Source organism: Tupaia chinensis, unplaced genomic scaffold, assembly GCF_000334495.1.
Source record: "Tupaia chinensis unplaced genomic scaffold, TupChi_1.0 Scaffold000388_1, whole genome shotgun sequence".
Taxonomy (NCBI): domain Eukaryota; kingdom Metazoa; phylum Chordata; class Mammalia; order Scandentia; family Tupaiidae; genus Tupaia; species Tupaia belangeri.
In genome coordinates this window covers 2569260-2594868 of record NW_006159890.1, presented here as the reverse complement: position 1 = coordinate 2594868, position 25609 = coordinate 2569260, and the positions used below count along the sequence as shown (strand labels likewise).

At 35.4% G+C, this 25609-nt stretch overlaps 1 protein-coding gene across 6 annotated transcripts in view; it reads right to left on the bottom strand.

Moving 5' to 3' along the window:
* RALYL (RALY RNA binding protein like) overlaps window positions 1-25609 on the bottom strand; it is an 824312-nt gene that overhangs the window by 424733 nt on the left and 373970 nt on the right. For all 6 annotated transcript variants that reach the window (XM_006153846.2, XM_006153845.2, XM_014589900.2 and 3 more), the window contains one exon: window positions 15108-15386. In XM_006153846.2, the coding sequence (XP_006153908.1) occupies window positions 15108-15363 (256 nt within the window). In that variant the 5' untranslated portion in view covers window positions 15364-15386. The remainder of the gene's footprint in view (window positions 1-15107; window positions 15387-25609) is intronic.

Below are 25609 nucleotides of genomic sequence, written 5' to 3'. Positions count from 1 at the left end.
GCGTGAGTTTTAAGCCACCGGGTCTGGGACGCGAACCGCGGTCGACTATGTGGGAGTCCAGCGACATAGCCATTACGCAACTGCTGGTTCCCATGTTACTTTTTTGTATATACACTTTATTTTATTAATTAGAATATTTTTCAAGTGCAGACATACATTTTATTTTATTATTTTAGTACATATTTTGGGTTATTTCATTTTGGTAGGGACATTGTATTTCTATGACCCTTTAGAGCTTAATATGTATTGGCAAGCATCTAACCAACTGTATGTGTAGAGCTGAAAGAATAAATGTTCATGGTAGTGTAGAATCCTGAAATCAGTTCACAAGTGACTTTCGGACATTTTATTCCCAGAATTAAAGGGCAACTTGAAGTATTGCATTTATTTATCATTATTATGTCTAGCTTTGTTCTAGGGATCAACAGCAAGTAAGTTAAAACTAATAAGATGCTTCTAAACATTGCTCAGGAGTTTCTAGTCTTAGAGAAGAAATTATTCACAGTCTCTACCACTGCTTTCACTAATTTAGGTTCAGCGATTGAGTAAAATAACCAATTTTAGAAACATAAAGCAAATCCCCCAGGCTTTCTCTCATATGTGAGGCCATGTATCTCCCTGGCTGACAGACCGTTAGTTCTATAATTCACTCTATCATGGAGGTTTGCTAATTGGCATTTGTTTACAGCATTATAAGTAGCTCTGTTTAATTACTGAAAACTTGAAATGTGTGTTGTGCTTTATAGCCCACAGAGTATTGTTTTTAATACTTATTAATTGTTGACAGTGAAGAATGAGGATGAAAATTTCTCAGACCATCACCAGATATTACATGCACACCTGGGATAGTATAATGAAGAATAATTTATAGAAATTTCGCAGAATTTTAGAAGGAAGTTCTAAGAATTGTCTTCAAGAAAACATGCTCTCTTTAACATTCAGTACTTTATAGGGTTTCTTTATTTGTAAAGTGAGATTCATTAAATTACTATCTAGTTTTTTTTTTTGGAGAGATTTTCACTGTAGGGCGCGTGCGCTCGCCAGACAGACAGAGAGAGACATAGAGACAGAAAGCGAGAAATCACCCCCCAGGGGGGATGGTCACGCCGCAATCCCTTCTCCTCCATTCTCCTCTCGGGATCTTGGGCACGCACGCACACGCGCCCGGCGTGAGTTTTAAGCCACCGCGTCCGGGACATGAACCGCGGTCGACTACGTGGGAGTCCAGCGACATAGCCATTACACTAACTGCTGGTTCCCAAATTACTATCTAGTTTTTATGAAGGAGGTTGAAAAGATCATTTTTTAAAAACACAACAGAGTTGATGCCAGCAGGTGGCATAGTAGTTAAGCTGTTCAACTGCCAGCAGGTGGCATAGTAGTTAAGCTGTTCGACTCCCACAAGGCCAACATTGGTTCGAGTCCCAGACCTGGCTTAAAAATCATACCAGGTACATGTGCATGCATGCCCAAAATCCTAGGAGGAGAACGGAGGAGAAGAGGTTTTTTGTGTGGCCATCCCTTCTGTGGGGTAATATCCCACATTTTCTCTCTCTCTGGCAAGTGCAAATGCCCTATGGAAACAAAGAAAGAAATAAACAAACAAATATTAAAAAAATCAGCAGAGAATATCTTAAACTTCTTTGAGAAGGTTAATGAGGAAAAGTGACATATAAAAAAAATCTTATGGCTACAGGTACTCATATCAATGACAACACAATTTATTACTAAAGACTAAAGCAACTTGTACTGAATACCATTTCATGAGTAATTCTTTACATTTCTACTCACTTGTTTACTATTTAAGATATATAGTATTCTGCATTATATAACCACTTTGAATATTTGTATAATATAAAATCTGCTAAAAAATAGATGTTTAAAATATATGGTTTGAGACCAGCAGTTGGCGTAATGACTTTGTTGCTGGACTCCCATGTAGTCGACAACAGTTCGAGTCCTGGACCCAGTGACTTACACTCAGGCCTGGGCGCATGTACGTGTATGCCCAAGATTCCAAGAGGAGAATGGAAGAAAAGGGATTGCAGCATGGCCATCCCCCCAGGAGGTGATTTCTCGCTTTCTGTCTCTCTGTTTCTCTCTCTGGCAAGCGCACGTGCCCTATAGCAAAAATCCTTTCCAAAAAATAATTGTATATATATATATATATATATGTATATATAACTATGGATGTGTTGGACATTTCTTTATTGGAGAAAGCAAGCCAGCATGATGAATAATTTCAAGGGTTATTAATATGAGTTTAAAGATTTACTAATGCAAATATTTTCATATGCTTATTGTAGTTAATGTTTAAATTAGCTGAAGGATTAACTTTTGATTCATATCTTGAGAAGTGGAAGCTTTGTCAGACTATCACGTTAAGAAAGTATGATGATAGGTTCTTTAGACACTGGAGCAGAAGTTAATTTTTGTTTTATCAGTACAAATGGGAATAGAGTTACATAACGGTGCCTCGCTCAATGTGTTCATTTTTACCTTCAGCATTCTTTAGATGTTTTCTACAAGATTTTCATGACTTAGAAATCCCCACAAGGTTTACGTACTTCTTAAGGGGCTCTGCAATGGACTGCGTTGTCGGAAGTGATTATCTATTCCAACCATTCCACCCTAGGCTCTCTGTCAATCTGTCCTTACTGGCTGCTCAGACACTGCATCTAATTTATACCAGAAGGCATATAGAGGAGAATAATACTTACCCAAATGGAAAAGGACAGAAGCAATAGGAAAACTGATGTATTTGTTAGAAAGGACTTCAGCTCGGGAAGCCTCAATACTTACTTCCTTTGTTTTAACAAGCTTTTAGTGGTATTACTGAATAATATATGTTTGCAGATCATCTGAGTGTGAGTAATCTTAGAACTTCATGTTCTTCAGTTAATGCTTCTAGGAGGCTTTCTTTTCTTCAGAATTTTTAGTGGCGATTGGCTATATTTGGAAGCATAGGTTTAATGGAAAAAAATCACTTCTAAAAAGGCAGTATATCAAGCATATGAAAAGAAAGAGAAGAAAGAGGGCTTTTAAAAAATCATTAACACAATGGATGTGTCAACTATCTAGGTGGATACATTTGCTTCTGCTGTGTTTTTAAGGATTAAAACAAGCTGGTGATATAAGTGGTAAGCTATGGTCATAAATATGATTTCTCAGAAATATACAACTGAGTTTTATTTTCTGGACAACTAAAAAGGATTTATCTTTTTTTAAATTAAATTATGAATTATTGGCAAGATAACTCAAAGCATGGTTTTCATATAGTTTATCTTGATTAAAACTATTGAAGGAACCAGCAGTTAAGTGTAATGGCTATGTCGCTGGACTCCCACGTAGTCGACCGCAGCTCAAGTCCTGGCCCAGTGGCTTAAAACTCACGCCAGGTGTGTGTGCGTGCATGCCCAATATCTCAAGAGCAGAATGGAGGAGAAGGGATTGTGGCATGGTCATTCCCCCTGGGGGGTGATTTCTTGCTTTCTATCTCTTTGTCTCTCTCTTTCTGTCTGGCAAGTGCACATGCCCTATAGCAAAAACCTCTCAAAACAAAACAAAACAAAACTATTGAAATATTTTTGAGAATTTAGTAGAATTAGTAGAATTTATTTTCATGTAAGTACACTAAAATAGTGATTCTCGACTTGGTGATTTTTTCTCCTAAGAGACATTTGGTAATATAAAGAGACATTTGTGGTTTTTCTCACTTGGAGAGGGTGCTACAGTATCAAGTAGGGAGAAGTCAGGGATGCAGCTAAGCTTCTTAGAATGCACAAGACAGGCAGCCAGGCCCTTCAAACCAAGGCTCAAAGATCAACACAGCCAACGTTAAAAATCCCTGCTCTGAAGACATGTATTGCTATATACAGTTAACCAGAAATAACAAAGTGCTGGCACCACGTTATTTAATGACAAAAAACTGCATTATAGCAACAGTAAATAAGTAAATATAAAAGATCCCACAATTATTTTGTAACAATTGAAGCAAGATTGAGTGTAATCTTTGTTCCCCAGAACCTCACTACGTGGATACTCTCCCTAGAAAAGAAAATTAATAGCTATTTGATAAATGAATAAGTGAATGCATATCTTGTCAGTGGGAGGAAATAATGTGCACACTAAATAATACATTGCGTAATTAAGAACAGAGCAGTGAGCCAAATGATAGGTAACAAATACAAAATGTTCCTTTGAAGCCAATCTTCATTACGCAGAATATAATCTCATTAATATTTCCTTACACTTGGAATCATGAGTATGACATTGAGAAAGAACAGTTTCAAGCTGTCTTAGGAGTACAGAGGTCTGCTGAGCTTACCTGGTTCAGAGAGAGTCCAGTACATGGAGCCCATGGAGCGGCAGGCACAGCCCCACACACATCTGATTAATTCCTCAAGGATACATTTTAACAAGTTCCCAGACTAGCTGGTGCTGCAAACTAGTTATGCTAGTTACCAGAAAGTAAACACTGTACATGGTGACCACACTTCCTGCCTGTCTCAATGTTCCTGAAATGTGTGACATATGAAACAATAGAAAGTCAGTAAGAAGCTGTGCTGTCCTTGTAAACCAATTTGTAAATTCTCATTTTTAAAATTTATTTATTAATAGTAATATTTTTTATTTTACTATAGGGCCCATACACTCACCAGAGAGAGACAGAGCAATAGAGATAAAGCGAGAAAGCAAACAGCCAGGTCCAGGACTTGAACCATGGTTGGCCATGTGGCAGTCCAGTGCTTCAATCACCATACCACCTGCTAGTCCCAACCAATGTGCATTATTAAGAAAAAATAAACTTATGTAACCCAGTTCTTCTTTCCCATTTTCCTTCTATAATCTTACCCTTTCAGAAGCCATTTTGTTAGGCATATGTTCCAGGTAACTGGAATTTGTGTTTACTTGGGCAGCTGTCCAAGGTCCTGGCTGAAATACACTTTTTGCTAATGCATTTGATCTCATCTACTTTTTTATGTTGACGACCCTCAAGATCCTTCCACAGCCTACCATCAATCTCATCTCCTCCATTCTTTTCCATGAGCCCAAGTCTTCATTCACTGAGGATTTCCCCCTTCTGACTAGGTTTATTCAACTACATTTGGCAGAGACATTACCTATCTATGAAAGATTTGTATTCTTTCTTCTTATTCAATGGGAAGTGGCTGTCCAGCCCCATTTGCATCTAGGTAGACAATGGGATGTGAGCAGATGGAGGTGGACTCCACTTACAGACCCAAATGCAAAACTGCCAGAGTATCACCCTTTAGCTCTTTCCACCCATCTGTTGGCCTGGCATCTTTCTCAGGAGACCACAGGGCCATCCATTGAAAGATATTGGAGTTTCCTGGCACCTGATCCCTGGATGAACAAGGAGACCAGAGCCTCTACCTTCACTCTATCTCCTCCTCTGAGCACTGATCATATTTTTAAAAATGCAGAAATACATCTCTATTGTATCAGGATATATTTCTTACTGAGTCTGCATACTTTTAACTAATAATATTCTACAATATTTATTCTATGAGAAAGATCAACTCAGTTAACGCGTCTCTTTTAGATACACTGTAATAGACAGTAAAAGTGACCAGATATTCCAGTTTGTCCAGGATAATCTTGGTTTAGCATTATAATTGACAACAAAACTTTTCATTCTCAAAATTTCTTTATGTGCATTATAACTATATGGGTAGCCTGTTGATATAAAATTAATTACTAGCAAGAATTAGTAGTAGAAATAATTAGCATTAGAAGATAATGAGTTTGAAATCTTTTCACGATGTGTGCAATAACAGGGCAAGTCCATTTCTCTGCATATCAGCTCCTAACCAACAACATGGGAATACTCAGATTACTTACACTCACCATCATTGTGAAAATAAAAGAATATAATATGTGCATGAAAGGGCTTTGACAATGATGAAGTACTGGGTACATATCTAGATATTAATAAGAAAAGTATGAAAGAATATTTTAAGGAATGTGGAAGAAGTTTTCCATGAATAAAAATCCTTTTTTAAACCAATATACCATTCACTATAACCTCTGAAAAAACATATAGGTATTTAACATTTGATGCTTATTAAAGACTAGGTTATAGAGAGAAAAAATAAAATCAGACCTATTGACTAGTCACATTTGGGATGAGTGTGTCTGAGAAAATGAATACCTTCCTGGTCCCTCTACTAAGGAGAATATGGCTATAATACTTTCTTTGAACAGTAACCCCAAACTATAGCTCCTCATTTTCCAGGGAACTTGAACCCCTCCCCCCTTTCTTTCTTCTTATCCTACTCCCCCATCCCCTGTTGTTCTTTTCAATGAGGAGCAAAACACTTTAGCTAAGTTCACCCATTCCTTCAACCATCCTAGCATTCATTCATCTAGCACTTAATTAAGTAAGCATTTGCTATGAAAGTATGAGCACTCTGCTAGGTCTTAAGCTGAGCAAACACATGTATAGTCAATACCGTCACGGACTTACAGCCTAGAGAAAAGAAACAGATAGTAATTACAAAAGAGAGAGCATATAAAAGTATAACACTGAGACTCATAGGCCACAGCAAATATTTCAGTCATTACTCTGAGAATAATGAGAAATCCTTGTAAGTTTTAGGGAGGCATGAATTAATGTATATTTTGAAAAGATCACCCTGGATGCAGAATGGTACTTGGGGATAAAACCACATTTGACATTCATTACTCTATGAGCATACTTCATCGTTTGTTATAAGCAAGCATTTTCTTGTTTTCTTCATTTTTTTTTGTCCATTCTCAATGTCTCTCTTCATCTTCCTCTCTACAAATGCATTTTCATTACTTCTTTAGGATCAGGATTAAGTTATATTTACTAATTTACTTTTAAATTAATAATTTCTATACATCATGCCCCTATTTGGAGTTCTTTCTGCATTTGTAAGATATTTATAATGTGAAAAAATGAAATTAATCATATGTACTCTTTCTCAGAACTAGATATTCCTCTTAAAGGTAGAGACCTGTTTGCAGGTTTTAATAGAACAAGAATGATTTATATAAATGAATTATTTTTCTAGTGCATTGCTCCTCCTATTATTCATATTTGACTTCTCAAGTTCATAAATTGTGTCTTTTGCAAGCAAAGTAACAGTGAAATAACCTGAAAATAAAGACATTACAAATGTTTATTTTTAGCATGTGTGTAATCAAGCCACTGTAATCAGCAGATACATAAAATCAGCACTGATCTAAATCTTAGTCTCTAACCTCTGCATATTTTGGTATAAAAGGACACTTTATGTGATCATTCACATAAAAATCGACAGTATTAAACATTTAAAAAGTTTGTTTTATCTTTCACATAATATGTTTGAAAAAAAAAACATTCTTCTGGTTATGGATAGATTGAAAATGTAATAAATATTTCCAGTTTAAGAAAATTTAGTATACTGGGACCAGCAGATGGCATAATGGTTACATTATTGGACTCCTACATAGATGACTATGGTTCAAGTCCCAGACCTGGCGGCTTTACACTCACACTGGGTATATGTGCTTAAGTGCTTAAAATCTCAAGAGGAAAATGAAGAAGAAGGGCTTGAGGCATCCCTCCTGGGGGATGATTTCTCACTTTCTGTCTGTCTGTCTCTTTGGTAAGCACATGCACCCTATAGCAAAAATCTCTCTCTCAAAAATAAAATTAGAATATAGCAAAAATCTCTCTCAAAAATAAAATTAGAGTAAAAGAAAATTTCTAATCTAAATTCAATGAACTATGAAGAGTATGTGAAGATATTTCACATTTTATATTTAAATGTTACTAAATGCAATTAACCAAATAAAGATGTATTTTTGTAATTACATTACAGAAACTGTGCTTTTTAATGAAAAAATTCAGATTAATAATTTCATGGCTGGATTCTGATTCTTCAGAAATCCCATAAATAATGTGGGTTGAAATATAGTCAACTGTTTTTATTCCACAGAAGGTTTAGCAAACCTGTATTGTATACCAGAGCAGAAAGCCAGGGATAAAAAGAAATAATATTTTTCTGTTATAGTGCAAATATGCTGAAGAACTGGGATTGTATTAAGCAAATAAGTTATGACCAAGCTTCCTTTTCTGCATAAGACCCATAGGATATGTTGTGATAGATGTCTGAATGACAGCACCACTGAAATCTACCTCTCTACTAGGTTTATTAATTAGAAATCCTTTTATGTGTGAAATGATCATATCTCCAAATATATGATAAAGGGTATTTACCAACTAAATTTCCTCAGGCTGTCAATGTGACCTGGGAATAAGAAGCAGAGACATCAATGGGAAAAAGAAGACAGGATGATTTTGACATGTGTCACAGTCTGGAGACAAGCTTGACATGGGGTCATATAACATCCAAAAGATGCCTGAGTGGACTGTGTACCAAGAAACAAAGGCATAAGCTTTAACGAGAATAGAATATAAATGGGGCAAGAAGACACCTAAAATAAATATGTGTATCTCACAATCAGGTCTAGAATTTGCCTTGATTATAGGCATATTTTTAAAAATTAGAGAAAATAGAACTGGAGACTTTCTTTGCAATTAGAAGAATTAAGTATTTTGGTTTTGATTAATTGCTCAGAAGTAATAAATATAGAAGCCTAACTCCAAGGAAAAATACTATCTTAATTAAAGTATTAGTTTATGTTACATACTTTTAAAAGAAATAACCTCCTGAAACAAAACTTTACTTTCAGTAGAACATTCCCCTTATTTACTTTCAGTAGAACATTCCTTATGTTAGTAAAATAGGTGGACCATTAAACTAAGGCAATGTGTTTCTCTACGTGTCTGGTCAAACTTAGAAATTAATGTCAACATAAGTAATAATTTAAAAAATAATTCCAATGGGACCAGCAGTTGGTGTAATGGCTATGTCGATGGACTCCCAAGTAGCCAACCGTGGTTTAAGTCCCGGACCCGGAGTTTAAACTCACGCCGGCACATGTGCGTGCATGCCCAAGATCCTGAGAGGAAAATGGAGGAGAAGGGATTGTGGCATGGCCATCCTCCTTGGAGGGTGATTTCTCACTTTCTGTCTCTCTGTCTCTCTCCATCTTTCTGGAGAGCACACATGCCCTATAGCAAAAGCCTCTCCAAAAATAAATATTTAACTCCAAGAGAGAAAAGGTGATCAAGACTTTAAACTGTGACCTGCTTTCTTATTGACTTATTTAATATTTTTAAAATATATTTTACTTCTTTTTCCCCTCCTTGGTGACTTACTTTAAAAAAGATAGATTGAAGTTCCAGTATTTTGAATTCCAATGTGTTAGCAAGTATAGTTACTCTATGCACTATATTTAAGTATCAATAGAATTGAATTAATTTTTAGAATAATGTCTCATTTTTATGAATTTTAAAAGAATGCATACTGTTTCCTTGTTTAAAGTCTGAAATCCCAAATTTGGTAAGAATTTAATGTAATAGCTATTTCTCTTCAAATATAAAGAATATTTTATAATATAAATAGATGTATGGGATTCTTGATCCTAAATTTTCAGATGTACTACAGTCAAGTGTGTGAAAACATCCTAGTGAGGTCTGCAATGACTGACCTACAATCGGCAGGTGGAACATTTTTCTCTCCATTTCTCCCTTCATTTCTTTTTTTTTTTTTTCCTTTTCCCCTTTGGGAGAGATAGGAGGAAAGAGAGAAGGAAAAAAAAAGAGAAGATAGTGACTGACGGAGATAAGTATCTCTGACAGTCTTACTGACAGTTTATTATCCTCCAACCCCAGTCCTTCAATAAGTTAGGATTACAGGCACACACAGCATCACCTGACATGATCATATTGGCCTGGAAACTGAACCTGGGCCTCTCATGTAGCCTCCAGTCTCCCAAGTGGTAGCACTATCTGCGTGTCACTGTGGCTGGGCCAGTCTGTGGACCATCTTTATTTATGCCAATGTTTACATTAAAGATAGACACTAAGGGCTAGCGGCTACCATGGTGGTTAAGGTGACTGAGTCCCACATGGCTGATATGGTGATTTGATTTCTAGACCTGGCAGCTTGAAAAGCACACAGATCTTGTGTGCATGTGTACCTAGAATACTGAGAGGACAATGGAGGAGAAGGGGCTGTGGTGTGGCCATACCACTTGGGGGGGGTGATTTCTCACTCTCGCTCTCTCTCTCTCTCTCTCTCCATCTCTCTGGTGAGTACATGCATTCTATAGCAAAAACTGAGGGGGAAAAAAAGGTAGACACTACCATTTAGTAAGATAGCTAAAGTCTGTCAAGTAGTGTTTCATTTATTTTTTTTTTTTTGGAGAGGTTTTCGTTATAGGGCGCGTGCACTCGCCAGACCGACAGAGAGAGACATAGAGACAGAAAGTGAGAAATCACCTCCCAGGTGGGATGGTCACGCCAAAATCCCTTCTCCTCCATTCTCCTCTCGGGATCTTGGGCCCGCACGCACACATAGCTGGTGTGAGTTTTAAGCCACCAGGTCTGGGACGCAAACAGCAGTCGACTATGTGGGAGTCCAGCAACATAGCCATTAAGCTAACTGCTGGTTCCCTGCCACAATTCTTTTTCTTCTATTTTTCCATCTGTCCAGTATTTGGGGCATGCATGCACACATGAGCATACCCAATATGCTCAGGAAGGCCCCAGGATGCCAACTCAGAACTTTTCCCATGTGAGTCCAGTTGCATCAACAATGTACCACTAACTGGTTCCAGGACCCTTCTTGATTCTTTGTATCTCTCTGTCTCCCTCACTGTGCTGACTAGTTATTAACTCTTATTGATCCTACCTCCTTTTCTCATTTTTCTCCCTTCATTTCCATAATTTGAAACCAAAATCCTCTCTAGTTTTTTTTTATCACACTAATCCATCCATAAAACTGCCAGACTATTCTTTTAACAAAAGACAATTCAACCTACAACTTCCCAGTTTGAAACCCATCAATGGCCCCTTTACCTGTTGAATCGAAATAGCTATTAATATTTGCCATTTAATAAATGTTGGATTTCACCACATGCATTCAAATCTTTTCTTATTTTATGGATATTCTTATACCCTCCATAAAACTTTAGAACTCACATTAGAATATTTAGTTTTCCTGATAGATAAATATCATTATTTGAGATAAAATGAAATAATATACAAACAGTACTAACTCAAAAAATAGTTCAAACTCTATTAATTAATTTTTTTCAAAGAATTATTTTATTTAACTTTATTTATTTACTTAAATTTGACTAGAGAGGGACAGAGTCAGAGAGAGAGAGAGAGAGAGAATCAGAGAGAGAGAGAGAGTGAGAAAGAGAGGAGGAAAGTGAGAAAGCAAGCCACCACCAGGTCAGGGACTCTTACTGCAGTTAGCCATGTGGAAGTCCAGTGCCCTTAACCACCATGCCACCTGCCGGCCCAACTATACTAATTTCTTTCTTATTTAAGTAGACAGAAGAATGGACAGATTGTGGAAGATGACACTAATATCAATTTCATACAATAATCATCTGTTATTTTATCCATGATCAAACTCACTTCATATTAAATGCTAGCAAGATTTTATAAGGTCTTCAAATCATAAAAGATGCATTTGAGAATCAAAAAATATACAAAGCAAGTGTTAGATTTACTTGATGTTAAGTTTTGCTCAAGTCATTAAAAACAAAGGAATAGTACTTAATGCCAGAAGTGGATCAATCTCCTGGAAATGAAGAGTCTTCTTTAAGGCTTGACCAAAGAAGTGAATTTCCATATGGGACACTGGGAAACCATACCTTTGTGTAAAGTTCTAGTGATAACAGTTTTTTAAAATGGGAGTACGTTCAGATACTTGACCCAAAACCAAAGTTACTATTTAACTTATGAAGCACTAGCTTTATACGTTATTTAGTTTAGACAGAAGTGGAAAATGACTTTCAATGACAGTTTTTGACTTAGATTCATTTTAAAACTGTGATTATGACTAGCAGATGCAAGTTCTGCAGGTTAATGTGAGGGCAAAACTAGGGTAAGTTTCAAGAGGAATGGCTGCCATGAGGAACTGGTATCTTAGACGTGGCTGCCATGGTGCAAGTGGCACTACTAGCACTCAGGAGGAGGCTCTGTTAGGATTCTGGATCGCCCTGAACTCAGACTAACTACAAACATGGCGGACACCTGTGATCCTGGCTGTCTGTGGAGCTGGGGCAGTCAGATTGCAGCGTGGTGGAACACTGTCGAAATGCCTGTCTTCTCTCTTCTTCTCATAAAAATAAATAAATAAGCTTTTAAAAAGAAAGAAAAAACAACACACTTAATAGACACAAAAATGAAAAGTTATCTGCCGATAATAATATATATGGTAATGTCTTTGACTTGTATGTACTCTATTCATGCTGGGAAAAAACCATACTATACACTGCAAAGATGTACAGTGATTAAATGTAAATAAATAAATATAAAAATAAAAGCTTTAAGAAAAGGAAAAAAAGGCCTTTTAGTAGAGGCACAGCTTAACTGTTCCTCTCAAAGCAAAGTGTTTTTATTCTTATCAATGGTTTTCCTTGGGTTTGTGCAAGAAAGGCGGTAGATTTTAATGTAGATACTTTGTTTTCCCATTCCATTCTTATCAAGAAGGTAGTCATCAATTGATCATTGATAGAAAACCAAACTGAGAAAAAGTATAGTTTATTAAAAAATAAATCATATTTTTAGTTTACTGACCTTTTTAAAAATGATAATAATGAAATATATTTTTACAAATATGTTAGTTTCATAACAATACAGTTAATATACAAAATTCCCTCTGAGGCTGGGTTGTGACTCTGAAATAAGAATTTCAATTTAGGAAAAAAAAGAAAAGAAAAGAAGGCCAGGAAATTCCTATATTAAGGTAAGCCAGCAGAATGAAGATTTTAAGAAGAACAAAAAGGGACAAATAGAAAATTTACCAGTGTCTATTGGAAATCATTATCTTTCTTTAAAATACAGAAAAGTGGGGATGGGAAAAATGTAAATAAAAATTCTATTCCTGTATGCTTTGTATTTGTGAACATGCCAGAAATAACATCATAATTTAAAATATGTCATTCAGTTACTTATAAGGACCACAAAAACAATTTAGAATATAGAATAGGCAGGTAAGGGGCTGGCAGGTGGTGTGGTGGCTAAGGTAGCTGGACTCCCACATGGCTGACCATGGTTTGAGTCCCAGACCTGGTGGGTTGCTTTCTTACTTTCCTTCTCTCTCTCTGGTCAACTTCAATAAAAGAAAAAAATAGTGAGATAATGAATAATAATAATAATAATAATAATAATAAAGAACAGTAAGGTAAGAGAAGAAGAAAGAAAACTCTTTTATTATAGATGGGCTGGCCAGGAAAAGTCTTACTGGGAAAATAAATTTTGAGCATAACACATAATAAATCAGAAGGGAGGGGGGCAATTAGCAAAGACCTGTCTTCTGAGCAGAGGGAATAGTAAGTCTAATGTCTCTGATGTTGGAACAATCTTGGAATTTTAAGGCATACCAAGGCAGCCAGCATTATTAAAGTGATACCATAAGACAGAGAGAATAAGAAGATGGAACTGACGATATGGAAGTGCAAGGCATTGTAGGTTTGATACAGAATATAAATCTCATTCTACAGGAGAAAGATATTAGAGGACTAAAAGAGGGTAATGACATAATCTGATTTAAGCTTTTAACATGCGGTCTGCAAGAGTGGGAAGAAGAAGACCAACTTGGGAGTTATTTTAGTATTTACCCGAGACACAACGGTGGCCTAGTGGTGATGACTTTCTTTCTTTCTTTTTTTTTTTTTCAGAGGCTTTTGCTATAGAGCGTGTGCGCTCGCCAAAAAGACAGAGAGAGACAGAGAGACAGAAAGCGAGAAATCACTCCCCGGGGAGAATGGCCACGCTGCAATCCCATCTCCTCCATTCTCCTCTTGGGGTCTTGGGCACGCATGCACACGCGCCCGATGTGAGATTAAGCCAGTGGGTCCGGGACTTGAACCATGGTCAATTACATTGGAGTCCATTGACATAGCCATTATACCAACTGCTGGTCCCAATGCAATGACTTTCAGTATAGATTTTAAAGGTAACTAAGTCTGAGAAATATTTGCAATATAATTGCAATGCAAGTTGATGATAGATTGTATTTGGAATATGAAGAAAATGATCAGAGTTGACACCTATTTGAAAATCCTGAAAAATGTAGGCTCCACCTAATGTGATAGAGGTAGAGCTTATGGATGTCAAAAATCAAGAGTTTTATTCTGAATATAGAAAGCAAGATGCCTGTTGGACATCTAAGAGAAGATATGCTATACTCAGTTTAGCATATTTAATCTGAACAAGATAAGAGACATAAATATGGGAACCACTGCTGAATTGAACCACTTTTCTCAAGTAGGAAAATATCTAAATGACCATCTAATTTTTATTATTTTTATCTATTCGTTGGCTACCAAGTATTTTCCCTAAGCCTTTTAATTTTACCTGAGACCACATTCTTTTTTCTTGGGGGAAAACAAAACAAAACCTTCCAAAATGCTTCATTTCTTGGATATTAGTTACAGATCTGATTAGTATGTATAACTGAACAAGCATATACGTAAGATTCCAAACCAGTTCAGAAAGACTAGGCTATATCTTATTTTGAATCCTAAAAGAAAATTATTTCCTTTGGTTATTTCCTACCCCTTCTCTCCAAACACAAAATAGGATGAGGGGAAATTAGTTACTCAAATACAATGTTATAAGTACAAGTAAAGTAATTCTTTGCTCAGCATAGAGCACCCTGGAGGATATATACCATGTTCTAGTCCACGCTAAACATAATGCATCTTTATTATTTCCCTAGTTCTGTTAGGCTCTGTAGAGGTAATAAATATTACAAAGCAGCCTTTATCTCAAGTTTATACATTTGTAGAGAAAATAAGATACCCATATGTTAAAACAATATGGGAATAAGAACATAAAATAAATGATAACTATACGAGCACTAGAATTGCTTAAAGAAGAAATGGAAGTTATGGCGGTACTAGCTTTTAAACAATAAAACCAAGTCCAGTTATGTGAAGAAAATGGAACAAGAATGTGAAATCCATGACTGACCATGACTTACCCAATGGTTGGCCAGCAATGATTCTGGCATTTTCTCCAGCCACTGCAGCTCTTGCATGTCGCTCACTCATGTACTGTACAAATGCATAACCTTTGTGAACTGAGCATCCAACTATTTTGCCATACTTTGAAAAAATGGCTTCAATGTCAACTTTCTTGACGATGGCTGTATTCAGATTGCCGATGAAAACACGGGAGTTGATGGACTTAGGGTCATTCTTATTGGTGACGTTGCTGGTCTGTGTTTTGCCAGTCATGGTTGGCTCACTTTTTTGTAGTCCTTAAAGAAATAAACAAACAATCATTAGATTGAACGGGAATCATTGGCTTTTAACAGTTTTTTTTCAATGTTATACACAAGAAATCTGAAATTCCCAAGTATTACTAATTTTCTTGAGAAAAAATTTAATAACATAAAATGTAAATATTACATTGATATATGCAGCAACAGAATACTCATAATAATTTAATATATGGTTATAAATGTATTATGTACTGTATTCTTATAAAAAAGGGGAAATTTTATTAAGAAAATTATAAAAAAGCATATTTTACAGTACTGTATTGTATTTTTCAACATATTTATTGAAAAAAAAAATCCATCTATGAGAGGACCCATACAGAATCTCATGTTGTTCAAGAGTTAATGCATTTTTATTTCTACATTTTCTATAATAGGCAGTCATATTTTCTATTTCAATAGGAGAAAGCTTCTATCAGAAACTAACATTTTATTTCATTACTGGCTGTTGAAGAGGAAAAAAGGCATTAGATTAAGGAAATCAATAAGAAAATTTAACACAGAAAAAACATAATTTTGATAATAAAAGATTTAACTAGAATTAATTCTGCATACACTATTTAACTAATAGCACACGACAGTTTTAAAACAAAAAAGCATGTGTTTATCAATGATCAGCAAATTATTAGACTGGATAACTGTTGAAATTTTTTTCTCAACCTCATTTTTTATTCATTTAACTAAAGGCTCATGAGTTGCCTGCAGATTGCTAGTATTTTTTTTTTTTAATTGCTTTCTCATCTTGCCAGAGAGTTTAATTGTGCTTAATTAAACTCAATGAAACTTTTATTTCTAAGAACTCTGGCACATACAGATTTTATTTTTAAGGCCCCAAAATTCAGTCATTCATTCAATAATATTCATTAAGCATCTTCTTTTGTCAGGCATCAGCTTCTACAGCAACTATTCATTTAAAGAAATCATTAGTTTCAAATTATAATTCCAACAAAGTTACAGCTTCTGACCTTGATGATCATTGTTGAATATTAGCTAATTGATAACATTTGCCAGTGACTACATTTTTATGTGAAGACACTTTTAAAATATTACAGCTATAAAATATAAGTGCATTTGATTTTTCAGAATCATTTAAAATGACATTTCTACATTAAGCATTAAGGAAGTCTTAAAGGCATGTAAATTATATATGTGTTTGAAAATTTATTCACTATGCATTTAAACCAGGTACTTCTGGAATCAAGAGTAACTAAGTAAGAAAAAACTGTTTCAAATTAAGTTGTTCATTATTATATTTGGGATTATTAAAACTTTCCTTCATACTGGATACTCAATATTATGCATATGTTCTTATAAGGAAGGTCAATTTCATAAGTAAAACATTTATTTATTTGTGTGAGAGTAAGATATCATTAATTTAAGGATTATAATGCTGCAGATTCTTTTATGACTGATAAAATTATAGATGAAGAAAGGAAAGATGACTTTTTTTTTAATCTTACAATTTGTGCCATTGTGTACCTCAAAGCAAACATTCTGAGAATCAAATGAAAAAAGAAAACTAAGGTGTGTGTGTGTGTGTGTGGTTCTTTATATAATATACAGTCAGTTTCCTTTCTTATCAGTACAGGCTGAAATCAGTTAATACAAATCATAGAAATTACATTACATATATATTTTTTTCTCTTTCATGTGATACACATTTTAGAAATCATAGAGTGATTTCAAGGGTAAATAATTATTATGATTCTTATTTTAATTCCTGGATGGAGATATATTGATCAAAATGTAAATCGAAAAATCTTAGATTAGGTCAGAACCATGGTATACAGAGCCTAAGGGTTTGGTTTGGAAGTGGCCCTCAATCAAATCTAATATGATAGAGCAGTTCTCTGAGTTCTTACTGTAAATATCAAACTGCTATCTTTGACTCCATCTTTTTTTACTGTATGTGAATGACTCTTATAACTGTAACTCCAAACTGTCAGTCACGTTATTTGAATTTATGACTCTTAATCACCTTGAAATCTCTCTATATGTAACCTCTCTCACAAGACTGACTTGCCAGTTTCTACCAGTGCTTATAATAATCAGAATTTTGCTGTAGTATTGTACATTATTGTTTCAACATTTGTTAATCCATCCCCAACTTCTAATGCAATATGTAGTTGTGCCTCTCTTAATTAAACTTTTCAATCACTTGAAGAAAAATTCCCAATTTCCATCATGATAAAATAACAGGTATCAATTTAATCCTCCTGACTCAAACAATTAGAAAAGGAGGCAATTACAGATGAAGCAGCAGTTTTTCAGGTGTTAAACCAAGGGCAGAGAAAAGCCAAGCTATCTGAGAGGAAAAAAAAAGTAAGGCCTAAGATAGTTGAAGTTTCTGCCTAAATATTTCGATCTATAGAGCAGTAGGGACATCGGATGGGACAGGGGGAGGTATTGCAAGACTAGACAATGATCTTACTGAGAGGAGACAGAGATGATCAGAGTTCAGAGCATTGGGAAGACTTGAATCTGTGAGGAAGACTTCTTGAGGCAGAGAGCTATGTCCCAAACTGCAGAAATCTACTTATAGGTCCCTTGAACCCATGCTGCTTCCTAAGATATTTATGCCAAGGTTAAAATTTTATGAGACTAGTTAAAGAGATTACTGGAAAGCTGTGAGTTTTTTGGTTCTCAGACCCCAAAAGGACTGAGAGTTACTGACGTTCCTAGAAGCATCAGTGGAAAAGTTCATATTGACTTCCTGGAGCATTAGGAGGGCCAGGCCTTAGGAATGGGAATAAATGGTCCCTAGAACTAGAGATACTTTGGGACAACCCTTGTAAAACTTTAAAACAAGTTTCAAGATACTCAAACCAAACCAAAAGAACCCAAATGCCTATGTGAAAAAATAAAACACTTCGTTTAAAAAATAAGGGCTAGACAGTGCTGCAGTGGCAAAAAATCTCTGTGAGGCTGCCTCATGTGGGAAAATGCTGAGTTCTCATCCAGAGACCTCTGGGAGTATGCTTGGCAGGGACTGACTGAAGTTGAGGATGGATCTTGGTGTCAGGGCCTTGTTAACTCTGGCTCTCTAATTCATGAAAATAAGTAAATAAACTTAAAAAACAGAACTCAAAAACTCAATGGCATGAATTCACCACTTCCATAGTTGAAGCAAATACTCCTAGAAATCTTCAGAACTGGAGAAATATAACCCATGACCAGGAGAGAAATGAAAGATGTAAAAATAAATTAAATGGAGCTTTAGGAGATGTAAACTATAGTATCTAAAATTAAAAATAAACACTGGTAGGATATTATGGGCAATAAAGACAGCAGAGAACATATTTATAAATTTGAAGTTGTAGAAATAGAGAATATCCAAAATGTCTTATAGAGATAAAATATTAAAAGAAAAATAATGAACAGATCCTGTGTGCGTTATTTGATAGTATCAAGCTGTTTAACACACATATACCTGGTGATCCAGAGGAACTAACCAAAAAAGATTCAAAATAATGATGGCCTTAAATCTTACAAAGTTGATGAGAATGATAATACTATGGATCCAGGAATCTTAATGAACCCTAAGCAGAAAAATACATAGAAAATCACACCAGACACATTATAATCAAATTACCAGTGATAAAGAGAAAAATCAGGGAGCTGTCAGGAGCTGGAAAAATGCCTGTATTCTCACACAAAAATGGGGATAATAGCCAAGAAGTGTTAGCATTGAAAAACTGACGACAAGAGAAAAATAAATTTTTCAGTGAAAGTAAACTAATTTCATTTAAATTTAGAAGGTTGTCTAGAGTTGTGGTAAAGTGTCTGTCTATGTAAGCTACTGTAAAGTAAAAGGTAAACAGTGTCAGCTGCTGCGGCCCCATAGAACATTCAGTGCTACTGGAAATTCTCGGTATGTCCATCATCCAGAAAGGTAGTCCATAACCCATGTAACTTTGAGCACGTAAAAGATGGACTGTGTGACTGAAAACTGAATTTTTAATTTCATCTAATTAAAACCAAAAGCACATTTTAATGGGTTGCTCTGCCCAAAAAGGCTAATGGGATTCCAGCCTCATAAATAGGTAGAGTAAAAATAAATCAGAATTAATCTTGTTATTTCATTCATTTTTAGAGAATAGGTATGCTTTTTTTTTTTTTGAGAGGGTTTTTTTTGCTATAGGACGCATGCGCTCGCCAGACAGACAGAGAGAGACAGAGAGACAGAAAGCGAGAAATCACCCCCCAGGAGGGATGGCCATGCCACAATCCCTTCTCCTCCATTCTCCTCTCAGGATCTTGGGCACGCACGCACAAGCACCCGGTGTGAGTTTAAGCCACCAGGTCCGGGACTTGATCCTTGGTCGACTACATGGGAATCCAGCGACATAGCCATTACGCTAACTGCTGGTCTCTAGAATAGGTATGCTTTTGATCCTGAAAACCAAGGAAAGGTATGCAGTATATTTCAGAATAAATAAAATAAAATATATAGTTAGCTATGAAAACTAATCTAAAAAATAGTTAAGGTTTTTTCATTATGGAAATATCAGCCTGACATGGTGAAGGCTCTGCAAAATCCAAAAGAATATGTTTAGAATAAAGAATCCTTTTCATTTGTATTTGAAGGATACTTCTACTCTTGAATCCAAGCAGGAGAGATTAACCATGTATTTCCTGAAAAGGTGCTTTGTAAGAAATAGTTTTTGAAGCAGATAAAATTGGCAGGCAGCAAATTCTACTCTTCTTCTAATTTAGTGGTCCTGAATTTCCCATTTCAGTATCAGAGTCACTCATGTTTAACAAAGAAGGAAACACCACAAGAACAGAAATACTCAGGTATTCAAGAGCTGGCCAATAATGATGGAACATTCTATATTCAAGAACCTGAGCTTTTAAAAGCTTAAATTATACAAAAATGAATAATAAAGAATGACTTCTATCCTAAAGTTATCATCTACTGAAGTCAAAAGGCTATTATTTAATTAAGTACTATAATATATACCATAAATTATGGCAAGTGCTATAAGATATACAAACTAAACTTGTAATTCCTGGGAAAAAAATAAAAAGAGGGGCCATATTCAGTTGAGAGATAGAGGAAACTTCTTGAAACAGGTGATATTTGACTTGTAAGAATTTAGTGGGCATACAGTTAACACCCTTTTCTTTCTCTTTCTTTCTTTCTTTCTTTCTTTCTTTCTTTCTTTCTTTCTTTCTTTCTTTCTTTCTTTCTTTCTTTCTTTTCTTCCTTCCTTCCTTCCTTCCTTCCTTCCTTCCTTCCTTCCTTCCTTCCTTCCTTCCTTCCTTCCTTCCTTTTTTTTTTAAATTTTTTTTGAGAGTTTTTTGCTATAGGACACAAGCGCTTGCCAGAAAGACAGAGATAGACAGAGAGACAGAAAGCGAGAAATCACCACCCCCTCCAGAGGGGTGAGGGGAGGCCACACCACAATTCCTTCTCCTCCATTCTCCTCTTGGGATCTTGGGCATGCATATGCATACGTGCTTGGCGTGAGTTTAACGGGACTCAAACCACGGCCGTTCTACACGGGAGTCCAGCAACATAGTCATTACGCTAACTCCTGGCCCAAACAGTTAACCTCTTAACATGTGCAAGAGGACGAGTATTTTCCAAAGGATTTTTAAACTCATCTACATGCCCTCTTTTATACTAAAGTTTAAAATAAAACTTTAGTTTTATATTTATTTTTTATATAATATAAAATATGAACTATAAAATCACTAATTATTAGCAAAAGAGAAAGACTAAACTAAAACAAATTAAAATATTCAAGCATCTCTTCCTGAAAAAGAAACAGATAAAAATAATGTTAAAAAAATTTCAATTTATTCTTCAGAAAACCATTCATAATTTAGAAAGACGTAACTTGTATCTACCAGAGCAGTGACAACTCTTCAACAGATCTTAAGAAAAGCTATTCCTTAAAAACTATTATAGTATTTATAAAATTATTTTATGATTAATCTTCTGACATTTATTTTGTCATATAAAAATCACCATAGTATATTTGGTGATATTAATATATTTGTTTCATAAAGATAAAATCACAATTATGTGGATAATCAAATTCTTAAGCTTAAACTTCTTCCTGAAATAAACCAAGTGTAGATTTTTTAAAGGTAAGATCCGTCAGAGAACACATGTATATAGAGGATAATATCTATATACATAAAGAGAAAAAAGGTACTTTGACCCTGAAGACATTAACAGATAAAATGTTGGTGTATTTTTAGTTATAATTTTTTCTAGTAATTAGGAAAAAAACTGTTCATTAGAAAAAATGATTATCTATATATCAAGTATTATTTCTTGCTATTTATATACCTGCTTTATTACGTTGTTAAATTTTTACACTGACTATAATGTAAATAGTTGCCTAGTGATAAAGCTGTACCTTTTTTGTTACTTTTACGGGTATTTGGTTTGTTTCCCATTTTCTCAGGTCACAGAAATATCTGAAAGGAACACTGAAAAATTTAGTAAGGATACATTTCCAGTACTGAAATCCTTAGATCAAACAGGATGGGTCATTTTAGTTATTAATCCTAACCTGCATTCTATTGGATTGAACACTTTTCTACACTCCCACCAAAAGGTAAATATATTTCATGTTTAAGCATGCCCAACACAGCTTTGATACCTGCCATCTTTTCTCTGGGAAAGAGAGAGTCCCCTCTATCAGCAGTTTTAATTTTTAAGGTTTCAGTTAAATACAGCCAAGTATTGTCTAAAAATAAGTTTAAGTACAGTACAGTAAGATACTTTAAGTGAGAGAAAGACCGCAGTCATAACACTTTTATTATTATATTGCTATAAATGCTCTATTTAATTCTTGGTAATTTTGTTAATCTTTTAATGTACTTCCTTTACAAATTAAACTTTATTTAAGTATGTATATATAAGAAGAGTGTGGTGGAACCGGCAGTAAACGTGACGGCTATGTCGCCGGACTCCCATGTAGTCGACGGCGGTTCACGTCCCAGACCCGGTGGCTTAAAACTCACGCCGGGCACGTGTGCCTGCATGCCCCAGATCCTGAGAGGAGAATGGAGAAGGGATTGCGTCTTGGCCATCCGCCCGGGGGGTGATTTCTCACTTTCTGTCTCTCTGTCTCTCTCTGTCTGGTGAGTGCACGTGCCCTAGAGTAAAAACCTCTCAAAAAAAAAGAGTGTGGTATGTGATATGTTTAAGGTTCAGTACTATCTGTGGTTTCAGGCACCCATTGAGGATCTTGGAACACATGGGCGGTTCACGTCCCAGACCCGGTGGCTTAAAACTCACGCCGGGCACGTGTGCATGCGTGCCCAAGATCCTGAGAGGAGAATGGAGAAGGGATTGCGTCTTGGCCATCCGCCCGGGGGGTGATTTCTCACTTTCTGTCTCTCTGTCTCTCTCTGTCTGGTGAGTGCACGTGCCCTAGAGTAAAAACCTCTCAAAAAAAAAAGAGTGTGGTATGTGATATGTTTAAGGTTCAGTACTATCTGTGGTTTCAGGCACCCAGTGAGGATCTTGGAACACATGGCCTGCTAATAATGGACAATCCAAATTACTACTATAAAGTACTTATGATTCATTAAGTTGAATGCCAGGAATAGATAAACCATAAGTTAAATAAGAGTGATAACCATGATCTATAATAGTAAAAGAAGTTTAAGAGTTTAGCTAGACTCACTATAATAACAGAACTAGGGTAATCCCCTTCCTTTCTGGGTAAAGGTGAGTGTTTGGAGCTTCCCAGACATATTATCAAAGTCATTATTAAAATATATATAAAACATAAAAATAATCTGATATTTTGGTTAGGTACACGTTTTGTTAAATCTGTAGATTAATTTTATTATATTAGTTTTATTAATTGTAAGTTTTCAATGATTATTTAAAAATCCAATAGTTAATTATAAAAAAAAGTTACATGCTGGGGCCCGTGGATGGCATAGTAGTTATGTTGCTGAACTCCCACATGGCCAACTGTGGTTTCAAATCCTGGTCCTGGTGCCTTGAAAATCACGCCAGGTGCATATGCATGTGTGCCCTAGGAGGGGAATGAAGAAGAAGAGATTGAAGCATGGCCATCCCCTACGTGGTGGGGGGGGCAGTAATGATTTCTCTTTTCCTTTCATTTGTCTCTCTCTCTTTCCTCTCACTGTCTCTCTCTCTTTCTCTATCTGGTGAGCACACATGCCATGAGGATAAAGCTCTTAAAGAAAATTAAATACTACATACACAAGTCTTGATCTTTCAGCAGTTTCCTATCTTAATATTTCAGCTCAGTTCATGCAACTATGAATAACAGTCATGGTAAAAGGGAATTCTCTACTCATAAAGTTTTTAAAACATTGATCATATTCACATCAAATACTTCTTTCCACTTCTTTAAAAAAAAAAAAACTATGAGAGAGAGGGAATCAAGGATGTCAAAAAAAGCAAATTATACAGGAAACAAGAAATGGAAAATTATTTGTTGATGATAACATGTATGTTGATGTGTTTGACTGAGCCAATATACAGTGTATTCTGAATGGGAAATCTCATTTTGTATGCTGTAATGATGTACAGTGAATGAATGTAAATAAATAAATTTAAATTTAGAAAGTGCACCTGAAATCCTGAGCAGCAATAACACCATATAGGAAGTTTCCATTTTCCTTCTTATCTACTATTGTACTTTATAGGAAAGAAAAAAATATATATAAAATGTTTTTAATAAGGGTTCCCTGAAAACTGAGGTGATGATAAATTTCACAGAAAATTGATCGATATGAGAAATTTTAGGAAGAAAAATTGCTTAAAATACCACTGAATAGAATCCATAAAATTTCAAAAAGTAGCCAAATAACAGTTCATCAAAATATAATCTATAGTAAGCAACATAGAAATAAAATTGCTATAGAAAATAATAATAGAATTAATTAATTTAGAGAAAATAATGTGAGCTAAAATATCTTAATAGCTGAGGGTAGATTCGAATCAAAGCATTCAAACAGAACTAAGAAATAAGTACATTTTTATCTGGATATTGAAATTAAGTAGTTGAATAAAAATAATTAGATAATGAGAAAAAAGTCTAAATAATATAAATCTATAGTTCCAAAAAGTTAATGATTTGCCATTGGTTATTATAACTACAAAATGATAAATCAATAATATTAGCAAGTGAAAATTTATAGGTATGAATTTGTAATATTAATACAGTGATAAACTTAATTAAAATTACTTTAGTAAATATCAATTAGTTAATGATTGACATTTTGTTAACAATAAATAACAATAAATGTTAAACTACCTATTGGGGAAATTTAATAAAGTAGTAAAGATCAAATTTTTTTTTTGAGAGATATTTTACTATAGGATGTGCATGCTCACTGAAGAGACCTAGTAAAACAGAAAGATAGAAAATGAGAAATCACCCTTTGGGGGTGATGGCCATGCCAAAATCCTCACTCCTCTATTCTTCTCTTGGGATTTTGGGCACATGTGCCTGGTATGAGTTTCTAGCTGCCAGGTCCAGGACTCAAACAATGGTAGACTACATGGGAGTCCAGAGATATAACTATTATGCCATCTGCTGGTCCCAAAATACCATGTTATTTTCCAGAGGGTTATGGTCTCTAAGCACAATTACCTTGGTTCATAATGGTGTTAAACCCTCCATGTGGAAATTGTGACCAATCTGAGCAAACACTGACTGGACCAGGGAAAAAATCCAGAACGAAGTTGGGAAAAGATATCAGTGTTCCTCCTGCTCTATTGATACATTAGTCTGTTTGAACTGCCATCAACAAAATGCCATAACTGAAATGCTTAAAGAATAGAAATTTATTTCTCACAGTTCTTGAAGGTGAGAAGCCTAAGATCAAGTGGACAGAGACCTGGTTTCTACAAATCACTGTTTTTGCCTTCCAGGTGGCCACCTTATTACTGTATTGTCACACAGAAGAGAGAATGAGTGAGAGAGAGAGAGAGGGAGGGAGGGAGGGAGGAAGCACATGCAAGTGCTCTAGCCTCGCTCCTTCTTCTTAGAAGGACACTAATTTTGTATGTGGTCCTCACCCTCTTGACCTCATCTAAAACAAATTGCCAACCCCCAAAGGTCCTACTTTCAAACACTGGGTATTAGGACTTCGACACATGATTTTTTTTTTTTTTGAGAGGGTTTTTGCTATAGGGTGTATGTAATTGCCAGAAAGACAGAGAGAGACAGAGAGACAGAAAGCAAGAAATC